Source organism: Cervus canadensis, chromosome 3, assembly GCF_019320065.1.
Source record: "Cervus canadensis isolate Bull #8, Minnesota chromosome 3, ASM1932006v1, whole genome shotgun sequence".
NCBI classification, from domain to species: Eukaryota; Metazoa; Chordata; class Mammalia; order Artiodactyla; family Cervidae; genus Cervus; species Cervus canadensis.
This window is the reverse complement of record NC_057388.1, coordinates 90,068,825-90,086,057: the sequence shown is the minus strand read 5'-3', so window position 1 is coordinate 90,086,057 and position 17,233 is coordinate 90,068,825. Positions and strand designations below refer to the sequence as shown.

The 17,233-nt window shown below is 35.3% G+C and overlaps 1 protein-coding gene across 1 annotated transcript in view; it reads right to left on the bottom strand.

The window, feature by feature from the left end:
• MKLN1 (muskelin 1) overlaps positions 1 to 15,198 on the bottom strand; it is a 121,820-nt gene extending 106,622 nt beyond the window's left edge. Inside the window, exons 1-3 of the mRNA XM_043463734.1 lie at positions 15,178 to 15,198; positions 11,114 to 11,256; positions 9,332 to 9,420 (exon numbers count right to left, since the gene is read on the bottom strand). Coding sequence (XP_043319669.1) covers positions 9,332 to 9,420; positions 11,114 to 11,256; positions 15,178 to 15,183 — 238 coding nt within the window. The 5' untranslated portion in view covers positions 15,184 to 15,198. The remainder of the gene's footprint in view (positions 1 to 9,331; positions 9,421 to 11,113; positions 11,257 to 15,177) is intronic.
• Between the last annotated feature and the right edge of the window lie 2,035 nt (positions 15,199 to 17,233).

The window sequence follows — 17,233 nt, the reverse complement described above, 5'->3', positions numbered from 1 at the left end:
AAAGAGGCATATCCCAGAAAACAAAACCAGAAGAGAAAAGATTTAAGGATAATCTCAGCTCTGAGTATATATTCAAAATTTTAAAAAATACTGATTTTTTAAAAAAGCAAATTAATTCTACCAGGTTTTCACTGCACTAAATAGAAGCAGTTCAAGGAATGAAAGGTTGGTTCAACAGGAGTGATATTAATGTAATTCATCATGTTAAGTAAGTAAAAGAGAAACACATTTGATTACTTCAACAGATGCTAAGAGCAAACTAATAAAATTTACTTAAAAAAAAGAAAATCCCAAACTCTTAATATATAAGCAACAGAGACAGAAGAAAACTTTGCTACCTAGATTTTTTGTCTTAAGTATCAAAACCTCAACCCACCACCCCCCTCAAACAAACCAAACCAAAACAAAAAACTAATGGAGAAACATTGAGTATTCCCACTCAAATCAGGAACATGACAAGGAGGCCTAATATCTCTACCATTCAACACTATATGGGAGATCCTAGCCAGTGCAATCAGGAAAAACCCCTGCATATCAAGAAAAAAATATCACTTGAAGATGATTTAGCTTATCTACCTAAAAAATTCAAGACATTTAACTGAAAAACTTTTATCTAAAGTTTATATGCAAGAAAAAAAGAAAAAGCTTAAAATATCTCAGAATAAACTTTAAAATATGCAAGGTAATAAAATTTTAAAACATAAATATTTTACTTAGTATGTTTCCAGATGGGAAAACTCAAAGGTTGTAAACATGTTGATTCCCCTCAAATTAATTATAAATTTAATGTAATCTTATAATCCTTATGGTATAGATCTTATTTTTTTGACATCAGACAAGCTGATCTGAAAAATAGCAACAAGACAAAATATCTAAAAAAATACTAATAATAAGAAAATAAACATACTAAAAGATACAGGAATTTTAAGTTTGGTATTAGTGAAAGAAAACAAAGTAACATTACTGGAACATAAGAGTGTGTCCAAAAATCTCTGAAGGATCCAGAGGAATTTCATAGAATCACGATGACATTTCACATCAGTAATGACAGGACACAGCAGACAAAAGTCTTTAACCTGTGATCCATAGGCTCCCCACAACCCTTTCAGGAGGTCCCATGTGGTCAAAACTACTTTTCGTAATAAGACTAAGGCTTTATAGCCTTTTCTTTTTTGTCTAAACTGTACTGACATTTGCACTCATGATACAAAGGCAATGCTGAATAAAACTGTTGGCATCTTGGTAGTGCCAAAAAAGTAGTAGTATGAGAGTGTTCCAGTGTTCATTCCTTAATACAGTATGAACTGAACTGTATTCCTCGCCATCACACACCTGCAGTTAAAATACAAAAAGACAATTCATTTAAGAATGTCTTCTGCAAATAGATAGCCAGTGGGAATTTGATATATGATGCAACGAGCTCAAATTCAGTGTTCTCTGACAACCTAGATGGGTGAGATGGGGTGGAGGTGTGAGGGATATTCAAGAGGCAGGGGACATATGTATACCCATGGCTGATTCATGCTGATGCGTGGCAGAAATAAGCATAATACTGTATGGCAGCTATCCTCCAATTAAAAATAAATTTATAAAAAAATAAAATGCTTGTCCATAAAAAAGAAAATAGCATAAAGTAAGCTACAACAATATAGTTTATAGCACAGCTAATATAGCCAACATTTTAGAACTTTAAATGGACCATACGATATAAAATATTATATCATTACACTGTATACTTGAAATACATACAATTTTATAAATCAAGTATACTTCAATAAACAGTATAAAAAGTAAATATATAAATAAATTTACTTCTTGGTTTGTGAAAAGTTTTCTTAATTTTCTTAAATGATGCTCATTTTCATAGCTCCTAGAAATGCATACATTTTTTAAATAAAATGTCAAGTTTTGCCTGTAATATACACTTAATGCAACATAAACTCCTAAAATCGTGACTGCATTATCAATTTAATGTTAATTTTAACTGCAATGCTTAACTGTGCATTCATCCTTCTAATTAAAATAATGATTTAAACATGAAAAAATGTCTCCAATGACGTGTAAAAATTAATTTTAGTAAATTCCTATCATTAAGTACACATCATTTTAATATTCTGTGTGGCACAATGGAAAGTACATGTAAAGTACTTTTGCTGCACATGAAAGTATGATGGCATTCTCAAGGAAAAGAACCTGTGTAAGTTGTGAGCTGAAACAACCACTGAAATAGCTCTGTAGGATATTATTTTTTCTTAAAAGAAAAGCTGACATCTATGAGTATTTAGATTGCAGTATCTGTCAGACATTTACTTGTCATTTCAAAGACAACAAATATCAGTATTTGTTGCCATGGACAAAATTCAAGCTTTTGAGTAAAAATTAGAATTTTGGAGAATCAGTATTCAGCATTGTGAGCTTAGCTACTTTCCAATACTTTTCTGATAAGATTGGTGGTAATAATAACAAGTGTGATTTTTAAAAAATATTATATAATGAAATGCTTCAATGTTTGAAAGATTTGCATAACTCAGTGAATCACATTTTCTAAATTATCAATAAATGATTTTACAAAACCATACACGGACGAAAGACTGGTTCAAGGTACAAAACAGAACAATGGATTTTAATATCACACCAACATGGTTCAGACTGAGTAATGTAACTAAGAAACTAATACTTGTCAATTTTTGATTTAAGTATCAAAACAGAATATCTATAATATTTATTATCAGGTCTACTAATTTCCAAGTCCACTGCTATTTCCTAGCATATGAGACTCAATGAAGAGCTAAGATGTACTAGGTCAGATGCTTTCCTATTCTTGTCATCTAAAGGATGCTGAGTGAGTAAAGATAGAGAAAAGCAACAAAAACTAGTCATCAGGATATATGCAGGATTCCCAGAATGTTTAATATGATCTTCAGTTTATATGTGCAAATAACACAAACTTCAAAAAGTCTTATACCAACAAATACTGAATTATCATCACTTTTGGTGTGCATTTCTTCAGAAGTACCATTTAAAAAGCATATCTACTACATCATAGCAATAACCATTAGGCAGTATAAATATCAGAATAAAACAACATTCTAAACCCAAGACCCCAAGGACACAGTCTGTAAGTGTGACTTATTATTTAGTGATCTGAAATCCATTCTTAAGTTCCCAGTCCAATTTCAATAAAATCAGGAGGAAAAAAAGCTTCCTACTATATCTATTCAAGTCAGCAAAAGGTTTATTTATTAAATCCTTATAAGCAACTGTGGGAGGGAGCTTAATTAGGAAATCATCTCACAAGATCTTATATTAGACGAATAAAGAGTACAGTGAATTTTTAACAAACTGAAGGCATATATACAGGATGAGCAGAATGATATACACCCATTTCAAACATACACCAATGATTTCTGGTGGTGTTAACAACACTAATTCTGCATATTGGACACGCTCTGTGTTGTGTATCAGAAATCTAAATGTGAACTGGAGCCCCAAGCACACTTTCCTCACTCTCTAATAAAAGATGCCTTTACTCTCACCTCAAATAAAAAAATTTTTTTAGAAACTCCTCACATCCCAAGGCTAAGAGTCTGTATCCTAAGATTCATTATGAGCTCTTCCAAAGGGATAATCAAACAAAGATAAGATCTGGATCAATGCCTCTCACACTTTTTCATAAAATGGCATGCATAGAAAATTACAAGATACTTAGTACTCAAGTACACAGGCTTCAGGATTCAGTGATTCTAGGATTGGCGGGGAGTCAATGTACACATGTACAAATACATTTAATATGCTTTGGAAGTACCATTTGGAAAGCTCTTGTCTAGATGACTATACAGCTCTTAGAAGACGTTAGTAATTTTAAGCTCAGGTCCTGGAAGACTATAAAAATTCAAGATTAACCTCGCTGAAAGAGTGCATCTACTCTTACTCAGTTCACTTCAGTTTAGTCGCTCAGTCGTGTCTGACTCTTTGCCACCTCATGGACTGAAGCATGCCAGGCTTCCCTGTCTATCACTAACTCCTGGAGCTTCCTCAAACTCATGTCCATTGAGTCAGTGATGCCATCCAACCATCTCATCCTCTGTCGTCCCCTTCTCCTCCCACCTTCAGTCTTTCCCAGCATCAGGGTCTTTTCAAATGAGTCAGTTCTTCACATCAGGTGGCCAAAGTATTAGAGTTTCAGATTCAGCATCAGTCTTTCCAATGAATATTCAGGACTGATTTCCTTTTGGATGGACCGGTTGGATCTCCCTGCTGTCCAAGGGACTCTCAAGAGTCTTCTCCAACACCACAGTTCAAAAGCATCAATTCTTCTGCACTCAGCTTTCTTTATAGTCCAACTCACATCCATACATGACTACCAGAAAAACCACAGCTTTGACTAGACGGACCTTTGTTGGCAAAGTAATGTCTCTGCTTTTTAATATGCTGTCTAGGTTGGTCATAACTTTTCTCCCAAAGAGTAAGCATCTTTTAATTTCATGGCTGCAGTCACCATCTGCAGTGATTTTGGAGCCCCCAAAAATAAAGTCAGCCACTGTTTCCACTGTTTCCCCATCTATTTCCCATGAAGTGATGGGACCGGATGCCATGATTTTAGTTTTCTGAATGTTGAGCTTTAAGAAAACTTTTTCACTCTCCTCTTTCACTTTCATCAAGAGGCTTTTTTAGTTCTTCTTCACTTTCTGCCATAAGGGTGGTGTCATCTGCATATATGAGGTTATTGATATTTCTCCCAGCAATCTTGATTCCAGCTTGTGCTTCCTCCAGCCCAGCGTTTCTCATGATGTACTCTGCATATAAGTTAAATAAGCAGGATGACACTATACAGCCTTGACGTACTCCTTTTCCTACTTGGAACCAGTCTGTTGTTCCATGTCCAGTTCTAACTGTTGCTTCCTGACCTGCATACAGATTTCTCAAGAGGACAGGTAGTCTGGTATTCCCAACTCTTGAAGAATTTTCCAGTGCTGTGATCCACACAGTCAAAGGCTTTGGAAGACTGTAAAAATTCAAGATTAACCTCACTGAAAGAATGCATCTACTCTACTTACAAATGAATGCAATAAGTACACAAAACACCTAGCATAGTAACTGGTAAGTGCACATGGTAAGTGCTCAGTAAATGCTAGATATTATTACTATTAACTCCTATTACTATAATAATTTTCTTCTTAATAGTATACTTTTAAAATGTTACCTCTCCACATGCTCTCATGAAAGCCACCGTTGGGGTATGTTCTTTCCCCACCTCCCTCTGACAAGACACAATACTCATCCTAGATTTCCAGACTCCTGAGGATCCAGAAGGCATGCTGGGTTCAGCCAAAGCTAAAGCTTCTCTCTGAACTTCCGACACCCACTCAGGCTACAAAAATCCATAAAATTCATAGAAATCTAAGTCATCTCATCTACCAAAAACCAGAACTCTTTCAGAATCCTTCCAAAAAATCAGTACTTCTTTCTGCCTTCACATCACCTTATTTCCTAACACAACTACTATCTTGGCTATGAATCAAGATACAAACCTTTCTAGTCACCATATAACTAATAACCTTATCCCATTCAACTTTATGCTTTCAGCCATCTGATCTAATCGCCCACTGAGGTTTTCCCTTCCAAACTTTAAATTTGCTCTCTTGAATCTAACCACCCAAATAACTACTCTCCTTCCTTACTAAACTTTCTTTTTACTTATAAACCTTACCTGAAACTAAGCTTCTTCCTAAGGCCAACTCTCAACTTTCACACTAAGTCGTACTGAAGACTTCACTCCAGCATGGGCTCTTTGTTTTTTTGTTTGGTGATTCCCCTTGGATATTCAATGAACGCTGTGACCCAATCCCTCTCAGATTTAAATGTAAAATGAAAAATACATAGAATTCAGAGTAAGCAAACTGTATTGAACTACAGCTATAAAAATAACTAAGATACAAAATTATGATATAGAAATATATATGCTTTTTATTAGCACATTAGCTAACAAGATTCAGTGGCAGGTCTAATAATTACCATAATTTCAAAGACATAATATTTGCCACAGTGTAATGTAATGAGAAATATTTATAACTTCTATCCAAAACAAGTCACAGGCAATGCCAAAACAAGTCACAGGTAATGCCAAATACCTATATTCATAATTGAAGAAAATGCTAAGAGGTTAGAGAACACAAAGATGTAACTTTTCCTTCATTAAGTTCACACAGCCACTGATTAATCCCTATAAATCTCTGTATAATAAACTCAAAAAGTATAAATAGGATGTCTCTAATGAGGCAAGCAGTTTGCTTGACGCTTCTGAAATATGAGGAAACAGAAGACAGTTGCTATCACCAGGGATTTCAGAATCTACTTGAGGAAACAAAACTTTCACCTATCACAGAGTAAAAGAATTCAACATTCATAAAAAGACAGACTTAAGTTTGTATCCTATCTCTATGTCCTACTGAACAGTCTTGGTCTAATCATTTAATCTACGTCTAAACTTCAGTTTTCTCATCTGGAAAGTGAGCATAATATACCTATTTCAGAGTATTTCAGTTTATTTCATAAACAACATCTATTTATTACTTTAAAGTAATATAAGCACATATCCAAAAGTGTATACCAAATGCTATGTCTTTGACTCATCACTTACTAGCTATATACCCTGGGACACATCATTTGACTTCTAGTCTCGGTTTCCTCAACCAAAAAAGGCAAGATTTTTATCTTCCAGTGTCATGCTCAAATGATATACCATTTGTGAAAACACTTATAAACACAAAAGCAGTAAAAACACATTCAACTCTTTGCAACCCCATGAACTGTACCCCACCAGGCTTCTCTGTTCATGGAATTCTCCAGGCAAGAATACTAGAGTGGGTTGCCATTTCCTTCTCCAGGGAATCTTCCTGACCCAGGGATTGAACCTGCAACTCCTTTTTCTCCTGTACTGGCAGGAGGATTTTTTTTTTTTTTTTTTACCACTGAGCCACCTGGGAAGCCCATTAAAAACATATGAAGTTCTAAGTAATGATTGCTGAAATGACATGATGGTTCAAATCATGTGCATGTACTTTTTCTATGTCTAACTGATGCATAAGAGGACTTCTGTTCTCTTATAAATTTTTTAAGGGAAAAAACTATTCAACAACCCTAAACAGGCTTCTATTCATAGTTCTTCTAATGAATAATATTAGAGGATTAAGAACTTTAGAAGCAGCAGTAGTATTTTCCTTCAAAGAAAACCGATGGGTACAGAAAATGTACTCTGAAAATTCAAATAAAATAAAAAAAGAGAACATTTCATTTTGCATGACTAAGCAATCAGAGGTTGAGTAAGTACTTTCAAATTTTTTAATCTAAATTTATTACATGAAAATATAAAATATTTTCACTGCTGCTGCATTTGGAATGTAAGAATTGTTCAAGCTATACAAGAATCTATAAGAAATGGGTGGCATGCATACTGAGGAAAGAATTATTTATTAGCATGAAAGAAGAAACAACTAAAGAACTGTTTCAAAAAATTTGCTTGTTCATCAATTTTCACAGATAAACAGGATACAGGTTTTTATTTCCAATTACTGATTATGACAAACTATAGCTTCTGCTGCAAGCACTCACACCAAGCTCAGCCTGGGCAGCTACATGGTGCTGCACAGGGGAGTTCTACTACAAACCCCACTGTCAGTAGCTATTTAAGAGCAAAGGCAACTACAACTAAGGCTTTGGCCAAAGGAGCGCACGGAGCTCTGGGCCCACACGGTGGCGGACCCCGGCACCAAGACAGCCTGAGGCCCCTCTGACCATCCACTCTTCCACACCCTCTCCTGCCCTGGCTCAGGTAGATGGACTGCGTTAGGCAGCAGGAAAGGTGGGAGAGAGACTGGACAGCCGTGCCCCCAGTGAGGGTCGGGGCAGGGTCGGAAGGGCAAGAGGCCACCTTGCTCAGGCAGGTTACAGGGGCAGGGCTCTGCTCCAGGATTCCTTCTCTCCCTCAGCTGGTAGAGGTTCAGGAAGCAGGATTGGGGTTTGCTCATTTCCCTGCTTCCTGTTTCTTTCAGGCTTCCCAGGTGGTGCTAGTGGTAAAGAACCTGCCTGCCAATGCAGGAGACATATGAGACTTGCGTTTGATCCCTGGGTTGGGAAGATCCTCTGGGGGAAGAAATGGCAACCCACTCCAGTATTCTTGCCTGGAGAATCCCATGGACAGAGGAGCCTGGAAGGCTACATACAGTCCATAGGGTTGCACAGTGTTGGACATGACTAAAGTGACTTAGCATGCACACCTATTTATAAAAGAAAGTAAAAAACCAAAAAGTCCAATGATTCTAAAAATAGTTCTCCCTCTATAAATAGTCTTTTCAGATTTCTTTTTGTCTAATTACATGTACAGAGGAGCCTGGTGTGCTACACTCCATGGGATCACAGAGTCAGACACACACTCAATGAAACTATTTGACTCAATGAAATGAACAGGCCAACTTGCAGCAGACTGGCAAATGATGATAATGGAGCTGTTCCTTTCAAAAGAGGATTTTTCTCTCAAATCAAAACACAGGATTCTGGCTTTTACTATCATTCTCTAGGGAATATGATTCACCATAATTACAATTTTAACATACTATTTTCAAAGGCATGAAATAAAGATGGAAATTAATAGTGAAGTCCTCAACTTTCATACCCTCTAACACAACTTATAAACAAAATAATCCTAAAAACACTAGTTTTGAGGAGGTATTACAAATACTTTTAAAGTTAGAACACTTGCTAAAAAGATAAATGCCTTAGACAGCATTTTTCAAGAATTACTTTGAAACTAATTAGTAGGTTATAAAATTAGTTTTATGTGTTTGACCAACACTACCACACATACAAAAATGAAATACAAAAAAAAAAAAAAAACCAGAAAATAACCATAATATACTGCCTTAAGGAATCCATCAGTATTTGGTTTTAGAATGATGCAACTTTAGAACTGATAAACCTTCCATAAAACAATCAAGGCTCTCAAATCACTGTATCTCATTAAACAATAAAGTATTTAGAAAAGATTCTATTTGAAATAACTGTCACTCAGTTACAGATTTATAAACTGGGGGCCAGCCAAACAGGAAACATTTTGGGCTTTGTGGGCTATAATGTCTTTTGCAACTACTCAACTTTGCCATTGTAGTGCAAAAGCAGAGAGATACTATGTGAAAAACTGCCATGGCGGTGTTGCCATAAAATTTTATTTAAAAAAAAAAACAGTGAACCTACAGGTTTGGGCCCACACAGGCTGTAGTTTGCTAATTAATGGTATAAAGAATTTATTTCTATTCCAGAATGCTAAAAGCCTTACCTATTTTAATGAATCGACACGGAAACATCTGTTCATCAATTTTATGCTTTAAGGTAAATGTTTCTTTGTTATAATCATTCTTTAAGCCACTGTGGAAAAAAAATAAGGTTATTAAATCTGATTTCATAATTTAGTAAACATACTAAAACAAAGATTAATAACATACCCAGATTTTAAGGTTTGACAAATACAACAGGGATAATATAACGAAGTAGTTGAACATGAGAATATAGGACAAAGCTTGTACATTCATATCAACTGCACTATATGGTGGTCTCTTAATTAAATAAGGGCTAATGAAAATGTTCAGTGTTAAAGAATGTGACTACAGTGCATGAAAATGTGTGACAAGACCCAGTGTCCTTTGTGTAGAAAGAAAGAAGGTGAAGTCGCTCAGTCATGTTCGACTCTTTGCGATCCCATGGACTGTAGCCTACCAGGCTCCTCCGTCCATGGGATTTTCCAGGCAAGAATACTGAAGTGGGTTGCCATTTCCTTCTCCAGTAGATCTTCCTGACCGAGGGACTGAACCCAGGTCTCCCACATTGTAGGCAAACACTTTACTGTCTGAGCCACCAGCGAAGTACTGAATACAATATAAAATATTCAAGCAGTAAGAAAATTGCAAAACAATTCATACTCATATCTTACAACCCAAATAGAGTCAGACATTTGAATTTGCCAAAGAATTAAGTCATTAAATTCTGACTGAGATGCCAATGTTCCTTTTTATAGCTCAATAAATTTTCAAAGACAACCTTACTCTGTTGGTTTAATAGCATCCAGTTTATCCTATATAAAAAGAAATTAATATAATTTCTATACTTAAACAACTTAGGACTGACTCAAGTATTTATGGAAAAGTCACTTACCTTCAGGCTGCCTTATATTCAACTGATATACTTTCATGGCTTAAATCAAAGCACTCTAGATGTAATAATACTTACAAATACCGTGTTAATGGGACACACTATGTCACAAATATATTCTAAAACTGCATGATTTCATTTGTCCACTCCATTTTCTAACCCATTTTTCATCATCTAGAGGGCAAATTAACATTCATTCCTGGTGGTCTAGGCTGTCAAAACTCAAATTTACTGAGTTCCTTCCAAGAGGTGGGGCTTTCTGGTGGCTCAGCTGGTAAAACATATGTGGGAGACCTGGGTTCAATTTCTGGGTAGGAAAGATCCCCGGAGAAAGGAATAGCTACTCACTTCAGTATTCTTGCCTGAAGAATTTCATGGACAGAGAAGAGCCTGGTGGGCTATAGTCTATGGGGTTGTGAAGAGCTGGACATGACTGAGTGATTAACACTTTCATTTTTTCTTTTCTTTTTCAAGAGGTATGCTCTGCACTAGGTGCAATCACATAATTTTACTCTGTTTAGTCTCCAATTTATACTAAACGCTCAGGGCAATCAATCTTAATGTTTTCAACAGATTACATATTTTTATAGCAAGGATTACAGCAAAGATTTCAATTATAGCTCAAAAGTGTATCTGAAGTCATTAACATTTTAAAAATAAGACTTAAGAATAAGAAGTAGAAAAATAATGCAAATTTTATTCTTTCTGCTTTGGTAACAACATTAAACTAGTATCCCGGTGGAAAAAAGTTAACTCAAGCCACAATTTTAAAATAAGGCACTAGAAATAAAATAATAGAAGTATTCTTTTCTCCCTTGTAAGAAATATCAGGCCATGAAGATTTAGCCACACAGAGACTAAACTAAGACCACATTCAGAAGACAGCGCTTTCCTCCCCAGAATCATAACCCACCTGGACAACAGCTCTGTCATGTTTTCCTCATTCATTCCACCAAAGACTTTAAATTTCTTCAAATTGCAGACATGAGTTTTCTCATATTTTCCAAACGTGATATTCTGGACTATAGCAGGCCTTTCAAGCTTCAGAATCAAGTACTATAAAAAGGAACAACCAAATTATATCCTCCTCCACTTAAAACAAATGGTTAGACTACTTGAATAATTAAAATCTTGGACAATGGACTGAATAACGTTCATCCTGTCCATCCTACACCAACAGATTTTTTTTTTTGTTAATGTGAAGGGATAGCATGTAACAGCCAGGCTACCATAACATCACTGCTTTCACCCAGGAAACTACATTATTCTGAACAATGTAGATGAAGGAGGGGAAAAATGGACTAATGAGATAACTTCTAATCAAGGAATAGCATTTAATAAAAGATAATAGGCTATGAATAATCAAATAAATGAGAATACAAAATTAGAATACAAAAGTAACAGTTACATATTCTCAATGACTATACTTCACTAATAAATTCAATGTTCAAAATCAGTGATAAAATTTTAACCTAGAAAAAAGATTTACCAGTCACCCCTGCCAATTTTATAAATTAAAAAACTCAGACCTACCACAGACATGTCTAATGCAGCTCAAGTTTTCTAACTATACACAGAATAAAATGGGATTAGTTACTTAGGGAACATATTTTACATTATGCAGACTGTTTTCAATTATAAAAATTAAGAAGGAAATTACTAATAGTCAAATACATGGGCGGAAAGCTATTTAGACAACAACTCAATTGTTATGTTGCAGTGGCTTCATGCTACGTAATAATGGGTAATACTTATGATAAAGGAGAATAGAATGAAGTGGATGACCTTACTTTGTACCAAACACAAAAACTGACTCAAAATGTAACCAAAATCATTCAAAATCGATCCTTTACAATCAAATATAAGACATAAAGGTAAGATATAAAACTATAAAACTCTTAGACAAAAATAGGGGTATATCTTTATGACTCTGGTTTGGCAATGGAATTCTGAGATATGACTCCAAAAGTACTAGCAACAGAATATAAAATAAACTGGACTGTATCAAAATTAAAGTTCTGTGCATCAAAAGGCACTATCAAAAAAGTAAAAAGACAATCTACAGAATGGGAGAAAATACTTGCAGATACTTATCTGATGAGGGCTTAGTATTGAGAATATATAAGGAATTTGTACAACTCGATGAAAAAAAGAAAGACAACCTAATTTAAAAATGGGCAAAGGACCTCAATAGCTCTTTGTCCAAAGAAGATAAACAAATGGCCAACAGGTACATGAAAAGATGTTCAACATCATTAGTTACCAGGAGCTGGGTTACAGGGAAAGGAGAGAATGCTTAATTGGTACCAGGTTTTCTTATAGGGTAATGAAAAAAACTAAGTAGAAATGACAGTTGTACAACACTGTGTATTTAACACTTAAAAATGGTTAATTTTATGTTATATGACTTTTACCTCAATAAAATAAAAGAATGAAGTTGGTGGTAACATGAAAGATGATGATATAATCAGAAATAATATCTCGTGAGTATTAATTCTCTTGACTTACAGATTACTCATATTTTTATGTATTTTATCTCATTTTGGTGAAATAAGACAGTAAAGCCTGGTGGCTCAGACAGTAAAGTATCTGCCTGCAATTCAGAAGTGAAAGAGAAAGTTGCTCAGTCGTTGTCTGCCTCTTTGAGACCTCATGGATTATACAGTTCATGGTATTCTCCAGGCCAGAATACTGGAGTGGGTAGCCCTTCCCTTCTCCAGGGCATCTTCCCAACCCAAGGATTGAACCCAGGTCTCCCACATTGCAGGCGAATTCTTTACCAGCTAAGCCACAAGGGAAGCAACCTGGGTTCAACCCCTGGGTCAGAAAGACGCCCTGGAGAAGAGAATGGTTGCTCACTCAGGTATTGTTGCCTGGAGAATTTCATGGACAGAGGAGTCTGGTGGACTACAGTCCATGGGGTCACAAAGAGTTGGACAGGACTGAGCAACTAACACTTTCACTTATCTCATTTTAATAGGAGTAGGAGGAAAAGGAGTAGTATTTTAAGAACAATAATCATCTTCTTCATCCTCATTTTATGGATAAAAAAATTCTGGTTTAGAAAGGCTAAGTAACTTGCCATTGTTACACAGTTAAAAAATAGCAGAGTTTAGATTAAAAATCAGTCTATCTGCAAAGGAGGCAAGAATATACAATGGAAAAAAGACAGCTTTTCAGTTAGTGGTGCTGGGAAAACAGGACAGTTAGCTACATGCAAAAGGACAAAATCAGAACATTCTCTAACATCATATACAAAAATAAACTCAAAATGGATTAAAGACCACAATGTTAGTCCATATAGTATAAAACTCCTAAAGTAAAACATAGAATACTCTTTGACATAAATCACAGCAGTATCTTTTTGGATCTGTCTCCTGAAGTACTGGAAATAAAAGCAAAAATAAACAAATGGGACCTAATTAAACTTAAAAGCTCTGCACAGCAAAGGAAACTACCAACAAAAACAAAAAGACAACCCACAGAACAGGAGAAAACATTTACAGCAATGCAACCAACAAGGGATTAACTTTCAAAATATATGAACAGTTCACATAGCTCAATATCAAAAAACCAAAAAACCCAAACAAAAAATGGGCAGAAGATTTAAACAGACATTTGTCCAAAGAAGACATACAGTTGGCCAACAAACACATGAAAAAGTGCTCAACATTGCTAATTATTAGAGAAATGCACATCAAAACTGTAATGAGGTATCACTCACACTAGTCAGAATGATCAACATCAAAAAGTCTATTGTCAATAAACGCTGGGGAGGGTGTGGAGAAAAAGGAACCCTCCTCCTCCTATAATGTTGGTGGGGATGTAAATTGGTACAACCACTATGGAGAACAGTATGAAGGTTCCTTACAAAAACTAAAAATAGAATTACCATATGATATAGAAATTTCTCTCCTGGGCATATATCTGTAGAAAACTATATAATTTGAAAAAACACATGAACCTCAATGTCCATAGCAGCACAATTTACAATAGCCAAGACATGGAAGCAACCTAAATGTCCACTGACAGTTGGATGGATAAAGAATGGATAATGAACTATTACACATCCATAGTAAATAATGAAATAATGCCATTTCCATCAACATGGATAGACCTAGAAATTATCATAATAAGTGAAGTAAGCCAGAGAAAGACAAATATCATATGATATCCCTTATATGGGGAATCTTTAAAAAATGATACAAAAGAACTTATTTACAAAACAGAAATAGATCCACATACACAGAAAACAAACATGGTTACCAAAGACGACATAATGGGGAGAGATAAATTAGGAGTTTGGGATTTCCAGACACACACTACTACATATAAAATATACAAACAACAAGGATATACTGTATAGCACAGGGAACTATATTTTACACTTTATAATAACCTATAAGGGAAAAGAACCTGAAAAAGAATCATATATAAATATGTAAACTGAATCACTGTGCTATACACATGAAACTAACAACACTGTAAATCAACTGTAGTGAAAAAAGTGAAGTCGCTCAATCGTGTCCGACTCTTTGTGACCCCATGGATTGTAGCCTACCAGGCTCCTCTGTCCATGGAATTTTTCAGGCAAGAGTACTGGAGTGGGTTGCTACTTCCTTCTCCAGGGGATCTTCCCAACCCTGGGATCGAACCCGAGTCTCCCACATTGCAGGCAGATGCTTTACCATCTGAACCAACAGGGAAGCCATTAAAAAAATTTTTTTTAATCAGTCAATCTGTCTGATACTGCTGGTTGGCTGGCCCAATTTCCATTCTCAATCCAGTTCTTCCTAGCCACCTTCCAGCCAAAAATAGATACACGGCAAAATTCTGGTCCGTGAGATATAAGCAGAAGCTGTGGTATCAGTTTTGCTTTTCGAAACAAATGTTACTTCTTTACCATCTGAAATGAACCCCGCCACCCCCGCACTCCCCCCCCAACTCCCCACAACAAGTAAGAAAAAATATACTAACAGTCATCTGTGAGACACTCAACTTTCACCAGCAGCTGCCCAACTCTAGTTTTCCTGCGCTGGCAGGGAAAAAGACAGGGATGGTGATAGGGAAGAAACTCGTTTGTTTATTAACCCACTGTTATAGGACCTTCTATTATTTGGTGCTAAAAGCATTCCTACTGATTGACTAACCCCACAGTCGAACCTTTATTTAACCACTCTACAATAACAACTATTCAGGTTTATATAATGTTTACATTCTAAGGTGCTATTAAGATTTCTTTATTATAGAAACTGCCATAGGAAAATTGAGCTTGCTAGTCTTAAATCATTATCCTTCTCATCCACATCAAATTAATAGGTGTGGTAACATAATTTTTGGTTCATTGAGTTTCTTAAGAATACAGCTGTATATTGGAGAACAGACTACACAGTCAGGTAAGAAAGTATTCACATCTCTATCTTTCTCATGAAATTCCACTTCCTCCCATCCCTTTCCCCTTCTTTCTTTGGTCATTCTTTAAATTCTCAAGTTTAGAAGTCAGTTCTCCCTGACAATTGGTTAGTCAGGTAGTAAAAACAGATCTTTACATTAATACAATCTATTGTGTACTATCCATCACCCCATATACAACAGCTCTAAATACAATAGAAAGCGTTTGTCTATATGTAATTTTGTTTATACCAAATAGGATTTTGTTATTAAAAATTATGTAAGTAAAATGTAAATTCTCTAACTGAAGTAAAGCACAATGATCTGACAAATACATTACAGGTAAAAATTTTAGTGTTTAACCACATATTAATAAATTTTATAACTTCATTTTTCAAACTCTTTGGCCTCAAGGCTGAATGTGTTACTATTAAACAGAGTTATCCCATAGTTAAATCGATTTCTGTTACTTTTAAAGAAATAACTGCTGTAGATTTAATAACAGAAACTGTAAAAAAAAAAAAAAATGAACATTTGAGAAAAACTATTTTACAATCTCTATTACCAACCTTTAAATTATGTATTAATAAATTAATTTTAAAACAAAACATAATGACTCACGATCTCTTTATCAAAGCAACTTAGGCTCATAAAGGATCAAAGAACTATCTATTACTTGATTTTTAAATTAGGCATAGAATTAAGCAAACAATAAAAAAAAAATCTAATGTTCAAAACTGCTAACAATTTCAGCCCACAGTGATTTTTCAATATAAAAAATAATATATAAAAAATCATTTTAAATCATATGAATATTAACAATTTATAAGAAATAAAGATAACAAAAAAAAGAAAGAAAGATGACATAAAAGGAGAATACTTTAGCTTTAGATGGGTCTATCATCAAAAGTATCTCCCAGGAACTGAGACTTAAAGGATGAGACAGCATAGTGTCCTCAGGCTGCCATAACATATTACCGCAAACTTGGTGGTTTAAAACAACAGAAACTTATTCTCTCACAGTTCTGAAGGCCAGCAGTCTGAACTCAAGATGTTAGCAGGACAATGTTCCCACTGAAGGCTCCAAGAGCGGATCCTCCTTTGCCTCTACCAGTATCTAGTGGCTCCTGGTGTTCTTTGCTTGTGGCAGTGTAACCTCTGTCTCCATCATCACATGACCTTCTTCCTTGGGTCCCTCTGTGTTTTCTCCTTTTCTGTGTCTAATAAAAAAACTTATCATTTGATTTAGGACTCAACCTAATCCAGGATGATCTCACTTTGAGACCCTTATCTTAATTACATCTGCTAAAACCTTTATTTGAAGTAAGGTTACATTCTGAGGTTGCACATATCTTTTTTTTTTTTTTAATCCCCCAGAGGGTAGCAGGGAGCACTAATCACCTACTACACAGAGCCAGTCAGGCAAAAAGGCTTATGAAAAATGAGTTCTAAAAACTGTTAAAAGGCCAGCATGATTGGAGCCTAGTAAGGAAGGTCGAGAATGGTATATGTTGAGACTGAAGAGGTTGGAAGTTACCATATCATACATCATAAATGCCACAGAATCTATTAAGTACAATGGAAAGTCAAGATATGATTAACATCACACACAGTCTACCTGGTAGAAAATGGATCAGAGAAA